This window comes from Mirounga angustirostris, unplaced genomic scaffold (genome assembly GCF_029215605.1).
Source record: "Mirounga angustirostris isolate CCGP_5_RB_7025 unplaced genomic scaffold, mMirAng1.0.hap1 SCAF_7, whole genome shotgun sequence".
NCBI classification, from domain to species: Eukaryota; Metazoa; Chordata; class Mammalia; order Carnivora; family Phocidae; genus Mirounga; species Mirounga angustirostris.
Genome location: NW_026991715.1, coordinates 54,042,126 through 54,059,800, shown reverse-complemented (window position 1 = coordinate 54,059,800; position 17,675 = coordinate 54,042,126). Strand labels below are relative to the sequence as shown.

The window sequence follows — 17,675 nt, the reverse complement described above, 5'->3', positions numbered from 1 at the left end:
AACCTACAGAATGGAAGAAGATATTTGCAAATGACATATCAGATAAAGGGCTAGTATCCAAAATCTATTGATAATTTATCAAACTTAACAACCAAAAAAATTTAAAAAGATTAAGAAATGGACAGAAGACATGAACAGACATTTCTCCAAAGACATAAAAATGGCCAAGAGACACATGAAAAAATGCTCACCATCACTTGGCATCAGGAAAATACAAATCAAAACCTCAATGAGATACCACCTCACACCAGTCAGAATGGCTAAAATTAACAAGTCAGGAAACAACAGATGTTGGTGAGGATGCAGAAAAAGGGGAACCCTCCTACACTGTTGGTGGGAATGCAAGCTGGTGCAGCCACTCTGGAAAACAGTATGGAGGGTCCTCAAAAAGTTAAAAATACAACTACCCTATGACCCAGGAGTTGTATCCAAAGGATACAAAAATAGTCATTTGAGGGGCACCTGGGTGGCTCAGTCAGTTAAGCATCTGCCTTGGCCTCAGGTCATGATCCCAGAGTCCTGGGATCGAGCCCTACATCAGGCTCCTTGCTCCGCGGGAAGCCTGCTTCTCCCTCTCCCACTTCCCCTGCTTATGTTCCTGCTCTCACTCTCTCTCTAATAAATCAATAAAATCAAAAACAGTGATTTGAAGGGGCGCATGCACCCTAATATTTACAACAACAATGTTCACAATAGCCAAACTATGGAAAGAGCCCAGATGTCCATCAACAGATGAATGGATAAAGAAGATACATACATACAGTGGAATACTACTCAGCCATCAAAAAAATGAAAACTTGCCATTTGCAATGACACAGATGGAACCAGAATCTATTATGCTAAGAGAACTCAGTCAGAGAAAGACAAATACCATATAATTTTACTCATATGTGGAATTTAAGAAATGAAACAGATGAATATAGGGGAAGGGAAAAATAAAGGAAGATTAAAACCAAGAGGGAGGCAAAACGGAAGAGACTCTTATCTTTAGGGAACAAACTGAGGGTTGCTGGTGGGGGTGAGGTGGGAGGGATGGGGTAACTGGGTGATGGGCATTGAGTAGGGCATGTGATGTAATGAGCACTGGTGTTAAATGCAACTGATGAATCACTGAACTCTACTCCTGAAACGAACTCTATACTATATGTTAATTAACTTGAATTTAAAGAAAATCTTGATAGGAAAAAAATGCCAAGAGGAAAGACCTGAGACCCACACAAGAAGTATTTCCAGTGATCTCACCAAAATCTGGAGAGAATGCCGGCACTGTGAGAACTCATGGGCAGGCTCTATGACATTTGCAGAGCTCTCAGGAATCATCCAAAGATACAGGAGTTGTAGGAAGGATAACAGTGCATGCTTCAATGTGTAAATTAATGAAAATAATCATGGACAGCACCTATCAAGTACGTGCTCTCCATTAAGCACTTTACATACATTAAATGCTCAAATTCCCAGTGAGAGGTTATTAGAAATGAGGAAAATGAGGTGCAGATAGGTTATTTGCCTGATTTCTGACCCTACGAATGGAGAAAGCAAGACATAAACCTAAGTTGATGTGATTCTGAAGCTCATGCTCTTGATCACTCATCTGTAATACCTAGTTTCTAGAGAAATCTAAGAATTAACTAAAGAAATGAAATCACATTCCACATCATGAGTTCAGAAGGATTCCAGTGTAGTTCTGGTAATTTCTTTTCTCCATCATCAACTGATCAACTTTTGCCAGATACCCACTTGGACCTGAGAGATCACCTAGGTCATCTGGCCAACCCCTACAGCCTCTGCCCAAGTGTGGTCCACAGACCAGAAGCACTAGCATCAGTGCAAGCCTATTAGAAATGCAGAATCTCAGGCCTTACCCTAAACCTAGTAGATTAGCATCTGCATTTTCATCTCCCCATAGTCCTCTCAAAGCTAAATACCCACTTCCTCCAGTTATTTCCTAGATCATGCTGTTCGTGTCTCCCATCTCAGTGGTACCCAACCTAAGATGTACATTAGGGTAACTTGAAAATATCCAAGGGTGGATCCCAGGAATCTGTATTTTTCACATACTTCCCAAGTATAGCCAAGGCCCAGATCTCAGGGCTCAGAATCAATGCCCCGCATGCCCCCTAGTTTCTTAATATTTTTCACGGAGTGCAGCTTGTCTTCATAGAGCTGAAGATGAGGATCAGGCCAAAGTGTATGACATTTGCAGAGCTCTCAGGAATCCTTATTATGGCCTGTGGTCAGAGCATACTATTTTAATTAGTGCAGCCTAAAATGTGGCGAGCACTTATAAGAGTCTCATCACAGTGAGCCTATATCAAGCTTGTTGATAACCAAAATTCCAGCGTCTTCCCCACCCCCTCCAACCAAACAACTTTGAGCTGTTTCAAAGTCAGGTTTCCCTAGATCTATACATAAGCACTCTATTTTCCTGAATTTAGATGTAAGACTCTATACTTCTTCCTCTTAAAATTCCACTTGTTGTTTTGAACCCTTGATTTCATCTGCCAAAAGTTCCGAATCTTTATTCCACCCTTTATTGGAAAGCAATGAATGGACTAGGAAAAGTTAGACTCTAGAATCAGACATGCTTAGGTACCATGAGATTTACTGGAGACAAATGGCTCAAATGGTTATGCCCACAACTTAAGAAGTCAGCTCAGTGCTGACAAGAAATGTTCATGTAACAGAATACCTGTTGAATGAATTAATGAAATAATGCCTGATGGCCGGGATACCGGCGAGGAGACTGGCTAGATACTTCTCCATGTGAGAACAGATGGAAGTCTGAACTGAGACTGATTCAGTGATAAAAAAGGAAGATTTAGGGGGCTCTTTGAAAGGTAGAAACAATAAAATGTATTGGGCAATTGCATGTCGGGGTAAAGAAGAATAAAGAGTCACAAGGACACCCACATCTTTGGGCTAAGCAAGTAGGAGGACATGGTTGCTGAGAGCAGGACCAAGGGCAAACCACCTCAGCCCACCCATAGGAAAGCCTGAGGGCTCCAGGGAGATAGAAGTGCCCTCCAACTCCTGTGTGTAACTGAAACAGGACCGATACCTTTATGGACCTAACTCAATTGTGACAGATATCGTCCCATCAGTAATAATCTCTGGATGAACCTTGAGGACATTATGCTAAGTGAAATAAGCCAGACAAAAATGGATAAATATTTTATGATTCCACTTATGAAAGATACCTAGAACAGACAAATTCATAGAGACAGAAAGTAGAATAGTGTTGCCAGGAGCTGGGGAAAGGGAAGAATGGGGAGTTAGTGTTTAAGGAGTATAGAGTTTCAGTTTGGGATAGTAAGTTCTGGAGCTGGGTGGTGGTGATGGTTGCAGAGCAGTGGGAATGTACTTAATGCCATTGAACTGTATCCTTGAGAATGGTTAAAATGGAAATTTTTATGCTCTATTTTGCCACAATAACAAAAATGTTTTCAATGTAATCTCAAGTTATCAACCATCCATGTTGATAATTATTCCCCTTTCTGTCTGGTTAGGCTTGATTGGGACTGAGGAACTGACAAGTCCTCAGAGACTTAAATGCTCTGTTTAATCCACTGAAAAGTTCCAGCAAAAGCACCAGGGCATAAAGAGATGATTCAGAAACCAATTCTGTGGAAACAAAATGTCAGGTGCTATTATGGCCCGTTACGTAAAAATAATTTTCCTGCTTTTGCTTCTGTGAATGTTTTTCTCTGATCTCATTTCTTTCCATCACCTTGGATAAATCTCATTAGAAACTTCTGTTTAAGTACTTTCCGCAGCTAACCTAAAATGAGGCACATACAGAAGTCAAAATAAGGCAAATCTTCAAGGGAGCTGTGAACTGTACCTTCAAAAAATATTTATACAACCTAAAATTTAAGATTTTAAATCCATGCAAGAGTCTTGAAATGAACGGTTGCTCCATTTTGAAATCCCCTGATGTAGCCTCACCCTGTGAAGAGACCCTCAGCTTTGACTGTACACTGGAATCACTTAAAGGAGCTTTGAAAATTACTGAGAGCTGCATCCTAACCTTAGAGTCTGATTTAGTTATGTGGAGTCCCGTGTGGGCATCAGGATTTTTTGTAAGCGAAGTTCCTCAGGTGATTCTAATGTTCAGCCTTGGCTGTGAACCAGCGACCAAGAAGTTAAGACAAATTCATCCCACCCTGAAAATGAGGGAGAAAGACAAATATATAATGACCTAAGCAAAAATATACAAAAGTGATGCTATCACCAAAGCAGAAATTGATCTTAGAACCCTAACATTTCAGGGGCGCCTGGGTGGCTCAGTTGGTTAAGCAACTGCCTTCGGCTCAGGTCATGATCCCGGAGTCCCGGGATCGAGTCCCGCATTGGGCTCCCTGCTCGGCAGGGAGTCTGCTTCTCCCTCTGACCCTCCTCCCTCTCATGCTCTCTGTCTCTCATTCTCTCTCTCGCAAATAAATAAAATCTTAAAAAAAAAAAAAAAGAACCCTAACATTTCAGAGCTAAGAAGAAACTTCAAGACCATCTAGAGCCGTTAGTGGTTCTCAAAGCATGATCCCTGAACCATCAGCATCAGCTGGAAACATGTGAGAAATGTAGATTCTGGGGCCCACTCCAGATGGTAGAATCAGAATCTGAGGTAGAGCCCAGCAATCGGTGTTTTATTTATTTATTTTTCTGGCAATCTGTGTTTTAAGAAGCCCTCCAAGAGATTTTGATAGCAGCTGAATTTTGAGAACCATTGTTCTAGAGCAGTGATGGGGAGATTTAAAAAATATCCCAGCACTCTACAAAGCTTCTCATTCAACCTTTTTTTTTTTTTTTAAACCTCTTCAGCTGATTCTAATGTGAACCCAGGGTAGAAAACTAGTCAAGTCCCACCCTGTATTGAGACAAGGAAAGACCAGCCCAAGATGAGACAAGTAGTACCACCATCTGAACAAGAACCCAAATCCCTTGATTCCAAATTGAGCTCGATGTCCAGTAAGCAATTCTAATTCTCGTACTGTGGATACTAAATCCATTCTAGTATGGATTTAAATTATGACTCAGTTCAAAAACTGCATTGTTCTTTTACTTATAGTGCTGTGGTCTAGGAACTTGATCCTCTGGTTCTCTTTCCTATATCCCTCATGTTGGATAGAGGAGGTTAGAAGACAAGCCACATCAACATCAAGACAAAGCAAAAATAAAAATGCCAATTGCTCCAAAATAAAAACAGAAGCCTCACAAGTACTTGCAAACATCCACAGAATACATGCAATTTGTTAGCATTTCAAATGAGATTATAGAAAATATTTTGCATTCCTATGAGAAGGAAGCTACCCAACAGGTCACAAAGGTACCTAAGAAATCCCTCAGTTGAGCCTTCTGGCTCTTGGAACGGCTGTTTTACATTATCCTCAATGGAAGACTGTCAGATTTTTTAGCCAGATTTCAATTAAAAGTAACCTAAAATCTTGCTCAGTGACACATTTCAATGATCAAAAGGTTGCAATAAGTTGAGTTTCCCTTGTAGCAATTTTAACACTCCATCCGTCCTCGTTGTGCTGGGAAGGCACGTCCTTCCTTTGAATGTGCCACTTATTTGAAAGGCAATACCCTCCATTTAATGTTCAGTGTACATGATATTCTTCACTTAATTTCAATGTCCCATTGGTTTCATTTCTGAAAAGTCTTCTTTAAAATGTTGGCAATAAAGCTTTCATCATTTTTGAAAATAGAGAGGAACTTATTTTAACCTTGGTCTTGTAGGACATGATACCAGTTAGTATTTGTTGCTACAAGCACTGGAGCCTGACTCTGGCAAGTTTATTTTATTTCATTTTATTTTATTTTTTTAAGATTTTATTTATTTATCTGACAGAGAGAGAGAGAGAACAAGTAGGCAGAGAGACAGGCAGAGGGAGAGGGAGAAGCAGGCTTCCCGCCGAGCAGGGAGCCCGATGCGGGGCTCGATCCCAGGACCCTGGGACCATGACCTGAGCCGAAGGCAGATGCTTAACCAACTGAGCCACCCAGGCGCCCCGAAAAGCATCTTTCAAAAGTCTTTTTATTTTTATTTATTTTTATATTTTTATTTATTTGAGAGAGAGACAGAGATAGTGAGAAGAGAGCATGAGTGGGGAGGAGAGGGAGAAGCAGGCTTCCCACCGAGCAGGGAGCCCGATGCGGGGCTCGATCCCAGGACCCTGGGATCATGACCCGAGCCGAAGGCAGACGCTTAACCGGCTGAGCCACGCAGGCGCCCCTCTGGCAAGTTTATTTTAAAAGGATTGCTGGAAGAATCCAAGATGCCAGGACACCTCACATCCACAGTCTTAGTAACCAGGGTGGTGCCAAGGACACAGAGCAAGAATGAACCAACAGCCTCTAACAGTCCACGGAACAACTCAGGGCCAGCTGTCTCCCATGTCTCTCTCTCTGCTCGAGAATCAAACAGCTTAAGTCAGCCCTACCTCTCCGCTAGGGACCCGGGATCTTCGTTCGACACTCTCCAAGACTGCACAAAACAGGAGAGGGGTAGTTCCCCAAGGAGTACGAGGGGGGCACTTTACTGAAGGACAATGGAGGGGGACTGAGCAGGTGAAAATACCCACCAAGTCACTGACCATGGCTACGCCAGGAAGGGGCCATGCCGTAGTTGTTTAAGTATTAACTACCCTATTTACTCTGTATTCTATCCCAAAGCCAGACACACCATAGGCCTTCAGTAAATGTTTGTTCATTTGAAAAAAATAAACTCTGACAAAGCTCAAGAACACAACCACCTGGAAGTGGTCTCCACCTCAGTCTTACCAAGCCAGCTGGTGCATACTTATGTGCAGAATGATGATGATGATGATGATGATGATGATGATGATAAGGGCACCTGGGTGGCTCAGTCAGTAAAGTGTCTACCTCTGGCTCAGGTCATAATCCCAGGATCCTGAGATGGAGCCCGCATTGGGCTCCCTGCTCAGTGGGGAGCCTGCTTCTCCCTTTGTCTCTGCCCCTCCCCCAGCTCATGCTCTCTCTTGCTCACTCTCTCACAAATAAGTAAAATCTTTAATAATAATAAAATAGTAATAATCATTCTTAACATACCCTATTTTTTTCTCCAACTTACTTCTAACAAGTAGGTGTGGTTCTGTTTTCTCTTTAAGTTCTCTATTAAATCCCCACCTTCAAAGACCTTTCCTTGCCTCCAATCCTCACCCCTCTCAGGCCACTTGCCCCCATAAGTAGCAGAAATAAAGGGGATCTGGGGAAGTGGAAAGAAAACTTGACTAACTAGACAGAAAGAAGGAAACAACTACTAGGTCAGAGAGGCTGAACTTGGTTCCCGCCCATCTTCAAGTTCACATAGCTTTTGGTAGCAGAACTAGGGGTTAACTGGCCTTCTCCCCATCTTTCCCAGTCCCTCCACAACCATGATGCCACCCATGCATTTTGTTGAGTCTTCACAACTTGTTACTAACGTGACATTGTTACCTAGACACAACTTTTATTTATTTTTTAAAATTTTATTTATTTGACAGAGAGACACAGCGAGAGGGAACACAAGCAGGGGGAGTGGGAGAGGGAGAAGCAGGCTTCCCGCTGAGCAGGGAGCCCGATGCAGGGCTTTATCCCAGGACCCTGGGGTCACGACCTGAGCCGAAGGCAGACGCTTAACGACTGAGCCACCCAGGTACCCCTAGACACAACTTTTAAAAATTAACAAGAACACTAGTTTCCTAAACAATTAAATTCTACTGGAAGTTACTGCAGCATCTGAAAGCACCAGAGTCAGCATTACAAATGCAGCAATACTTGTATCATAAACATATGTTTATAGAACAGAATTTAGCAATAGGTCTTAAAAGCCCACATACACTTTGATCCAACAATCTCACTTCTAGGAATTTATACTAATAATCACAGTTATGTAAAGACACTACAAGATATTTACTGCAGCATTATCTGTAATAGTGAGAAGCCAGAGACAACCTAAATATCCAAAAGCAGGGGAGTGGTTAAATCAAATAGGATGGCCATACAATGTAGTATTGTGCAACATCACAATTGTTGTAAATACAGTAGCACATGACATGGAAACATGCCAAGACATTTACACGACATTAAGTGAAAATGAAGGTAACAGAGTAACTTTCTTTGTGGAAAACAAACCCCACAGATAGAAAAAAGAATAACACAGTCGATATATGAAATTAATAATAGTAGCAGCTATCTCTGGGTGGTGAAATTATGGAGAGAGCTAAGAAAGTGAAAATTCTCCAAGTTTTCTAAAAAAAAAAAAAACAACACTGTTGGATTTTAAAGTATAATTTTAAAACAAATGTCATTTATAATTATCTTACAACATAGGAGTACGATAAAGCTATTGAAAAATGTACAATACATTTCCTACAGAAACCTCTTGAAAGTAGCCCTAGCATTCCAAAACTGTAACTTTTCACTTCTTATAATTAACACTTGCTGAATTACACATCAAATTTTTGATTTCTGCACCTTACTTCTAACAAGTAGTTCTGGTCATGTTCTCTCTTCAGTCAGTTCTGTTATATCACAACCTTCTAAGACTTTGTTCTCCCTCAGACAATTTTTTTTTAAGATTTTGTCTATTACTTATCATTTATTTATTTGTTTATTGAGAGAGAGAGAGAATCTTAGCAGGCTCCGTGCAGGCCTCGATTTGAAGACCCTGAGATCATGACCTGCGATGAAATCAAGAGTCGGAGGCTTAATCATCTCAGCCACCCAGGCGCCCCAACCCTTCTCTCTCTTAACCTAAGGAGTAGCATAAACCTGTGATTTGGGTCACCGTTGTAAAAGGAAAAGCAGCAAGACACACTGACATGCTGGGTGCTACAGAAAATAAAATTGCCGGGGCGCCTGGGTGGCTCAGTCGTTAAGCGTCAGCCTTCGGCTCAGGTCATGATCCCAGGGTCCTGGGATCGAGCCCCACATCGGGTTCCCTCCTCGGCGGGAAGCCTGCTCTCCCTCTCCCACTCCCGCTGCTTGTGTTCCTGCTCTCGCTATCTCTGTCAAATAAATAAATAAAATCTTTAAAAAAAAAAAGAAAAAGAAAAGAAAATTGCCCCTGCCTTGTGGTAAACTCTCCTCCTGAGCCGATTAAATGGCTCTCTAGAATGCTAACACATATCATGTGTTTGATATAATGCTGAAATCCACAAAGTTACAAAGCAGGCAGGCGACCTCTAGAAGCTGAAAAAGACAAGGGAATGGATTTTCCCTTCAGTCTCCAGAGTGAACACAGCCCTGCCAATATCTTGATTCTAGACTTCTGGCCTCCACAACTAGAACAGAATAAACTTGTATTGCTTTTGTTTGTTTTTGTTGTTGTTGTTTTTAAGCCACGAAAACGTTACAAAGCAGGTATCTGGAAGAGTGGCTTTTAAGAGGTATCAAAACCTGACATCCATTGGTCCTCAGTGATAATCAACTAGAGAGAGAGCAGAGGTCCCAATCTGCTCACACCCGTTCCCCAGTGTAATTCACAGCAGGGCCTGTTCCCTCCCAAGTATCCCAGGGTGGATCATCAATTAGCTTGATTACAAACCTCACCTGGAATGTACATTTGCCTAGAAAGGTCAGTAGATAGAAATTTCATTTAGCTCCAAGAGCAACTTTATCCTTAGCATTCTGATTCTATATAACAAGAGAATTTGAGGCACATTAAATTAAAAAATATATATATTTTTAAGTGTTTGGTGGTATGACCTTTTGTTAAAACAATAAAAACCTGGCATTATTAGATACTAATTGTAATTTCTAACATTTGCAAAGAAATGTCATAAATAACCAGAGACCATGATTATCTAGTTCATGCTCTTGCAGTTTTTCTTTTTTTTTTTTTTTTTTTTTTTTTTTTTTTTAAAGATTTTATTTATTTATTTGAGAGAGCGAGAATGAGAGAGAGTACATGAGAGGGGGGAGGGTCAGAGGGAGAAGCAGGCTCCTCGCCGAGCAGGGAGCCCGATGCGGGACTCGATCCCGGGACTCCAGGACCATGACCTGAGCCGAAGGCAGTTGCTTAACCAACTGAGCCACCCAGGCGCCCTCTTGCAGTTTTTCTAAATACTGAATTTCAGAACCAGTAATTAAGATTTGTAAGAAATTGGCTTTGGCCAGAATAATCAATCATCATTCCAGGACACCAACGAACACATTTCAGAACCAACAAGGACTATGTGGCCTCTCCCCAAAAAAGTCTTATTAAATCATGGAATAAGCTGCCGTTACCTACCCTTGTAAAGGTCATACCAGCCTCTCTAGTTGTGCCTTACGCATGAACATGCACATCTGGCAAATGATAATTTTACTTGCACATTCAACAACATTCAGCAGCGTCTTCTGGTAGTGTAAAAAATTTCAACAAATTCTTAATTGAAATTTTTTTCCTGAAAACTGAAAAATACAATTAATTTTGTCTCTTTTATTCTCGAAGTACCCAGAGTGGCTAATTTAGATTAATTTGCTGCATACTTAAGATTCTAAGTTACTCCTATTATCCTGGCTGCAATTCTCATTTATAAGAACTGAGATGTAGAAAAAAAAAATATTCTCCCTACCAAACAAAAAGTTCTGTGAGGTGAATGTGTTAAGTAACCACATTGTGGTAAACATTTCACAATATAAGTGTATCAAATCACACTGTACACCTTCAACTTCCATGTGAAATGTCAGTTATGTCTCAGTAAAGTTAGGAGGGGGCAGACGAAAAATGCTGCCTGTTTTGATAAAACAATTTTTTTGTATTGGCTTAACTATGTAACATAATTTAACTATTTTAAGTGTGGTGCTCGTGATGATGGTGATCTTTTTAGAGAGAACAATTTCTTTAGAGAGATAAAAACAGTCCTAAAAAATTCATCAATCTTTGATTTGTTGAGGATTCATAGCAAAGCAGTATTACCTACACTTGATTTTTTAAAAAATTTTTGTTTTCTGACATGGATGTAAATTTTAACTGAAACTTTAATATAATTTACTATTTTAAAATGCTTACCGTGTCCCCTTTGTTGGTTCGAAAACTGGCCCCAGAACAGGGAGGCCAAGGGAGAGATGGGAGAGAGAAGGCCACTCCGCATTGGTATGCGAGGGAATGCACTTCTGAGCGTGGCCTGCATCCTCCACAACACGAGATCATCTCCACACCCACGGGCCAGAATCTTATTTATAAAGAAGCTTAACTGGGTTCAGATGGTCTCAACACCTTCCTCTCTCAAGGCTATGTTCTTGAAATGGCTCCCCCTACAGGAACAGTGGGTGGGGGAACTTTCCAAGGAAAGGGGAGGGGATGTCCTCTCAGTGACCTTGTCCCACATCCTTCTGAAAATGCAGCCCACCTCTGAACTGTGAGCATTTATCTGTACACATCTCAAAAAATTAAACTGATTTCTGATACACAAAGGCTGCCTAAAATTTTTTTTTAAGGTTTTATATACTTATTTGACAGAGACACAGTGAGAGAGGGAATACAAGCAGGGGGAGTGGGAGAGGGAGAAGCAGCCTTCCCGGCCGAGCAGGGAGCCCGACGTGGGGCTCGATCCCAGGACCCCGGGATCATGACCCAAGCCGAAGGCAGACGCTTAACAACTGAGCCACCCAGGTGCCCCAAATGCTGTGTAAATTGAACATGACACACAAAGTTTGAAGTATTAATTTTATGAGGAAAGCACTGGATAGTTGTATTAGATCACATAATCAGTCATTTAATTGTAATGTGGTCTGAAGACATCAATTAAAATATGGATTTCTCATTCACTCAACAAATACGTAAGCACCTACAAGTGCTAGGGCCTGCAGCTGCAGGCTAAACAGGACATCCTTGCTCTCAGAGAGCTTACATTCTAGCAGGAGGGCAGTATTAAAGAAATGTTTAGGTTTCTCATAAATATGTAAGACAGAGAAGAAAGTGGCTGCGGCTTTACGAGAGCACAGCGTCTAACCCAAACCAGGGAAGTCACAGAGACAAAAAGGTAAGTGTTTAAGGGAAGGTAGGATGGTACAGGCAGAGGGAACCTTGGGTGGTGGACCCTAAGGTGGGAAGGACTCTACAGGTTCAAGGAACAAGAAATCTGTAACAGCTAGAGCACCGAGCGTGAGGAAGAGTCAAGGAGATGAGGCAGAAGAGGGGATGTGATGATCACAGTCCTGGAGAGCATGACAGGTCTGGCACTTCGACAGGGAACCAGTGAGACATTGGAGCAAAGGAACAGCATGACCAGATGCACACTTAGAATGGCCATCTTCATCTCGCAGTGATGGGGAAGCAGTACTAGCTAAGACTGGATGCAGATAGACCACTTCTAAAGCCCGTGGTGGTGAAAGATGGAAATAATGGGGAATCCAAAAGACAGGAGGCAAAATCAATAGACCTTGATGATTGAATCTGAGGTTCCTATAAGTCCATCAGTGCAGACATCCAGTAGACCCGTTAGATACACAGGTCTGGAGCTCAGGGAGAACAACCTTGATGCAGGAATCATCCACATTCAGATGGCCACCGAAGCCATAAGGCCTGAAATGACCCAGCGAGAATAAACCAAACCATGAGAAACACCTGCATTTAAGAATGAGGAGAGGGCCGGGGGCTGGGGGGAGAGGGAATGGGGAGCTGCTATTGTTTGGAATGATGAAAAGTTCTGGAGCTGGATGGTGGCCATGGTTGCACGACCGTGTGAATGGACTTCATGCCACAGAACCGTGCAGCTAAAAATGGTTAAAATGGTACATTTTATGTAATATATATTTTACCACAATTTTTCAAAAAGAATGAGGAGATACTTTCATGTTATTTTTGTATCTTTCAGAATCAGAATCTATTCATGTTTTACTAATGAAAAATCAGGACAAATGGTGACGGGAGTGGGAGAGAAATGCATAGAGGAACAGAGCCTGACAAAGGAGGCGGAACAAGAAGGGCCAAAGAGGTTGGTGGAAAACCTAGAGTTACAGTCTGAAAGCTAAGGATAGCACTGCTAGGAACAAGTGTTTGACTGCTCTTAATGCCACAGAAAATTCAGTCCAGTAACATCGGGAAAGAACCCACTGGCTTCAGCAACATGGAGGCCAACCTTGGAGAGGGCTGTTGGCAGTGGAAGCCGATGAGGTGTAGGCTGAAGAGAGAATGGGGAGGAAACAGAGCCCCGAGTGCAGACAGCAACAAGTCTGACTGTTACAGGAAGGAGTAGGATGGTGGCTGAAAGGCAAAGTAATAGATGCTTCTAAAAATTATGTGTGTTAAAATAGCATCGTGCATAATCAGCAAAGCAATCATTTCGGTGGAAAAACAACTTTCTGTGAATAATCTCAATCATACCTGGGATTTATAGGTTATGGAACTTTTCATACTTCACGTGGGTTAGAAAGGCTAACTGTAAGTTATTCTCTTCATTTTATGGGTGGTAAAGTGGAGCCACAGAAAAATTGCTCTAAGAAAATGGACAAGGAATTGAAGTTCATCAAATAAATATCTTCACTGATTTTTTTTTAAGGTAGAAAAGTACAATGCAGTGTGTTGAGAAAACAATTTTACCGTAATAGCCACATGTTGGAAAAGTCTAAAATTTTAAGGCTACCAGTACATTAATTTTTGGTACATGTCCTATGGAAGATGCCTTATATTCCAGTTACATCCTCAAGATGCCGAAGTCAGTCTTCTGGATTGGTGCGTTGAGGGCCGCACTAAGACTGAGACCCAGCACCAGTCTGGTGTCCACTGGATCAATAATCCCATCATCCCACAGCCTGATAAAAGAACAAAACACAAGTTATTAGGATTCCATCACCGAACAACCATTTACACAATTTATGTCCAGAAACGCTGGGGTTTTTCCTCAGGTCCTAGAGGGATTGACTGATGAGCTTCTGTGCGCTACATTCTCACAACCGAAACCACCTTCAAAGGAGGGGAAAAGAGAGAAAGAAAAACGACAGGACTTTCATCCCAGGCCCTCACAGATGTCAGAGTGAGCTTATGGCTTTGGGAACTGCTTCTAGAAACCTCAGAATAATCCTTAATTTTAACAAATTTTTATGTATTTCAGGAAAATGTTTCCTGTTCCTCTTCCGCCCCCATCCAAATGTACAAGTTGATGTGTCCCTGTTATTAATATGGAGAGAGGCCCTGAACCCAGGTAATAATCTCAAACCAAAGTCTCTACCGGAAAAGGTGTATTCCCCCAAACTCCCAAACTTTCAAGAAACGATGACAATTACTGAAGAGACTTCACTACATTTGGTTAATAAAATACCTTCAATATAAGCTCTTTATTTTTTGCTACAATAGGAAAATAAGTAATTGCTTTAAGCTGCCTACAAAAGAAACTTTGAAGTAGGAATGTGTTTGCTTTTCACTGACAACCTCAATTTTATAAAGAAAAACGAAAGAGAAATACTGTTTTTTAAAGGTCATTAGTAGGTGGCAGTTTGGCTTTCTTTAAACAAACTGCCTTCGGTATCTGGACAACAGCATCAATTATTAAACCATACTTACATCAACAGGCCATGAATCAAATCTTTGCTCATAAAACATTCATAACAGGGACCCTGACGTATCAACAGCCAATAAGGAAAAGGCCACTCTTGTCATGCGTAACCAGGTCAATTGATTACACTCCCTTCTGAAGCCTACAGCAGAAGAATCCAGCGAGCACGGCAAAGCCAGGGCCCCTTTGTGATGGTCATGAAAATGACCATTCCAGGTAAGAGGCCCTGATCAAATGCCTGAAAAAGTTCTGATTGTAAAAAGAAGTGAGCAGAAGAAAACAGGCAGGCTGTACCTCTAAAATGAGGGATTAGGAGAAACACAGATTACAGCAGTGGATAATGAAAGAGCTCTCTGAAAAGACAGGTCCAACCATGGTAGAGCTGAAACAGACCACAGAAGGTTACTGTTAAGCTGAGATTTACTAAACCTGAGGAAGGAACCGTAAATTGGCTTGAAAATCCTTTCATCTTTGAAAGAAAATTGCTATCCCCCTGCCACCAAGTGTTTCAACAGAAGGGTTAAGCATCCTCAGATTAACAGAAAAACCTTCGTGTCTTACAATATTTATTTCCAAAGATAAATCTATCTGGGCCATTTGCTTTCCTGCCTTGAGTACAGTCCATTAAAATAATAATACTAATGTAAGCATGAAAATAATAAGGGATTCAGTCTTTCTCAAAAGATGACTTAGCCAGGGCTGAAAAACTTATTAATGGCTCATACAAGATACACTATTTTTCAAAGTTTAATATTTCAACCATCCTCGTGAATTTCACTCAAAATCTTACGGAGAAACAAAAAACTGTAGGGGAGCTTACAATTTATTATTTTCTCTTAAGCCTTTTTTTTAGGGTTTTCTATTTCCTCTTTGCTTTTACTGGCTACTATAGAAGTCTGTTTAAGTGATGGTAAACAAGAACATGTTTAGGTCTCAAAGACTATAAAATACGTTGGTCTTAACTAAATCAATCAAAGACCCACAACAACAAAATATATCTGCGAATTTGCTGGCGAAAATACGTATTAACAAGAAAAGAAATGGGCCTTTTAAAGATGCCAAATGGTGTTATTTTCATCCTGAAATTAAATATGCTCTTGAAAATAAGTATATTCAGCCCTTGTACCCCCAGTGCTAGGAGCAGCGCCTGCCACAAAAGTTGTGTTCAGATGACTGAATGAATTCTAATTTATTTTCTTTTCTCCTTCCTCCCCAGCGTACCTTCACCAGTAAATGACATAAATCACAGCATAACCTAATTTTGAAAGACACAAATAGCTATTTTCTTTATTCCATCTGCCCAAGGGATAAGATGAAGATAGGAAGCTTAGACTATTCTTCCGAATGAAGAACATTAAAGTTGCTGAAAACAGAGATCTTAATGCACACACGCCAGCCAGCCTCCAGCCCGGGCAGGCCATGATAATTTATTACCTCATTAAGCGGGGTAAGAAACAAACAGAACCAAGAGCTTCAATGGCGTGTGGGGTGATTACTTGGTGTTGACACATAGACCCTGGCTGTGAGCAATCACCTTCTGAATGCACAAGCACGCTTGTTAGAAGTGCCCACAAATATCCAGCCAATCTCATGTTTAAAATGGGGTAAACAGGAAATAATCAAAGAGTGATAGGACAGGAATCCACATGTTGAAGCAAAACATTATAAAAGAACGAATTCCTGAAAACAACACAGCCAGGATAACTCTTAACTCTTAAACTTTTCAGCCTCTGTAGGCCCAGACACCTCACCTATAAGTGGGATAAGGAAGAAGCGGGGGAGGGTTGCAGAATCAGACCAATGGTGGCGGGTGCACAACCCAGCCTGGGAGAAGGGGGTGGTGTTTCAGCAGACATTCCCATTATAGACAGAACAATATGAAATTAAGTGTGTCCAAACGTTCCTTTGTGGTTCCCATGAAGGCTGGACCAACCCAACTGTCCAGATCTCTGTAAAGCTGCCGCCCTGACAGCCCAGATGCACCCATCAGGGAGATGGTTATTCCTTGGCTCCCACCTTGCACTGGAGTAGTAAGGGTCTCCTTCCTCTTCAAACCTCTTAATGATGGGCTCTTTTAAGGCTGCTTCGTCAGCACTGGAGAACTGAAAGAAAAAGGACCATGAGTCAGTCCACTGCAATAAAACAACAGATCCACTCAAGAGAACCTCAAGAAAAAAGGGGCAAGCATTTCATGAATAATGATGTTACAACCAACATCTGCACAGTGATATATAGAGATTACAAGTGATGCTTTCACACACAAGATCTCACCTGAGACATGAGTGCCATTGGTGCATCATTACATCTCCCTTATCAGAGACAACATCCTGAAGCCATTTAGGGTAAAGTTCAAAACCAAGGGTATCACATATTCTAGCAGGCTCCAACAATGGATGTGAATTATACAATGTAGTGAGAGGGCAACCTTACATTTAGCAGCTTCTGTTAAAAGTGGACACGTAGGGAATTTTCATTCAAAAGAGCCAAATTCAGAAAATTTTAAAGCTTAAAGGGATAAAACAACCACCACAACTTGAATAAGTTCAAAGAGCTGAGAGAGATTTTTCCCTAATTAAAAATTTAGTGGCTTGCCCACCCGTATTGCCAGAAACAAGTGATAATTAATTCAGTTGTAAAAATCTTTATGCAAACTGATTTTGAAACCCTGAAAAATATTTTCAACTTAAAAAGTATTTCACACCGGGGCGCCTGGGTGGCTCAGTCGTTAAGCGTCTGCCTTCGGCTCAGGTCATGATTCCAGGTCCTGGGATCGAGCCCCGCATCGGACTCCCTGCTTAGCGGGAAGCCTGCCTCTCCCTCTCCCACTCCCCCTGCTTGTGTTCCCTCTCTCGCTGTGTCTCTCTCTCTGTCAAATAAATAAATAAAATCTTAAAAAAAAAAAAAAGTATTTCACACCAAAAACAAATGATAAATGATAAATAAATCCAACCTTCTTTTATGTACTTTCATAGTTTAATATAATTTTATGTCAAGAATTTGGAGGGAGAACCACTAAAATCCTGTACTTTCCTTTCATATATAAAAAGAGACAAATCCATAGATTTGTAAGTCAAATTAATCAAAGAACAACTATCTAATAAGAGACTACTGAGCTACGGTTTAAGATAAGTCTTCAAAATATCAGGTAGAGGGGCGCCTGGGTGGCTCAGCTGCTTAAGCATCTGACTCTTGATT

At 41.2% G+C, this 17,675-nt stretch overlaps 1 protein-coding gene across 3 annotated transcripts in view; it reads right to left on the bottom strand.

The window, feature by feature from the left end:
- Positions 1 to 9,825: 9,825 nt before the first annotated feature.
- The window catches only part of MCCC2 (methylcrotonyl-CoA carboxylase subunit 2), a 72,971-nt gene continuing 65,121 nt past the window's right edge, over positions 9,826 to 17,675 (bottom strand). For all 3 annotated transcript variants that reach the window (XM_064596217.1, XM_045896246.3, XM_064596218.1), the window contains exons 16-17: positions 16,497 to 16,582; positions 9,826 to 13,740 (exon numbers count right to left, since the gene is read on the bottom strand). In XM_064596217.1, coding sequence (XP_064452287.1) covers positions 13,623 to 13,740; positions 16,497 to 16,582 — 204 coding nt within the window. In that variant the 3' untranslated portion in view covers positions 9,826 to 13,622. The remainder of the gene's footprint in view (positions 13,741 to 16,496; positions 16,583 to 17,675) is intronic.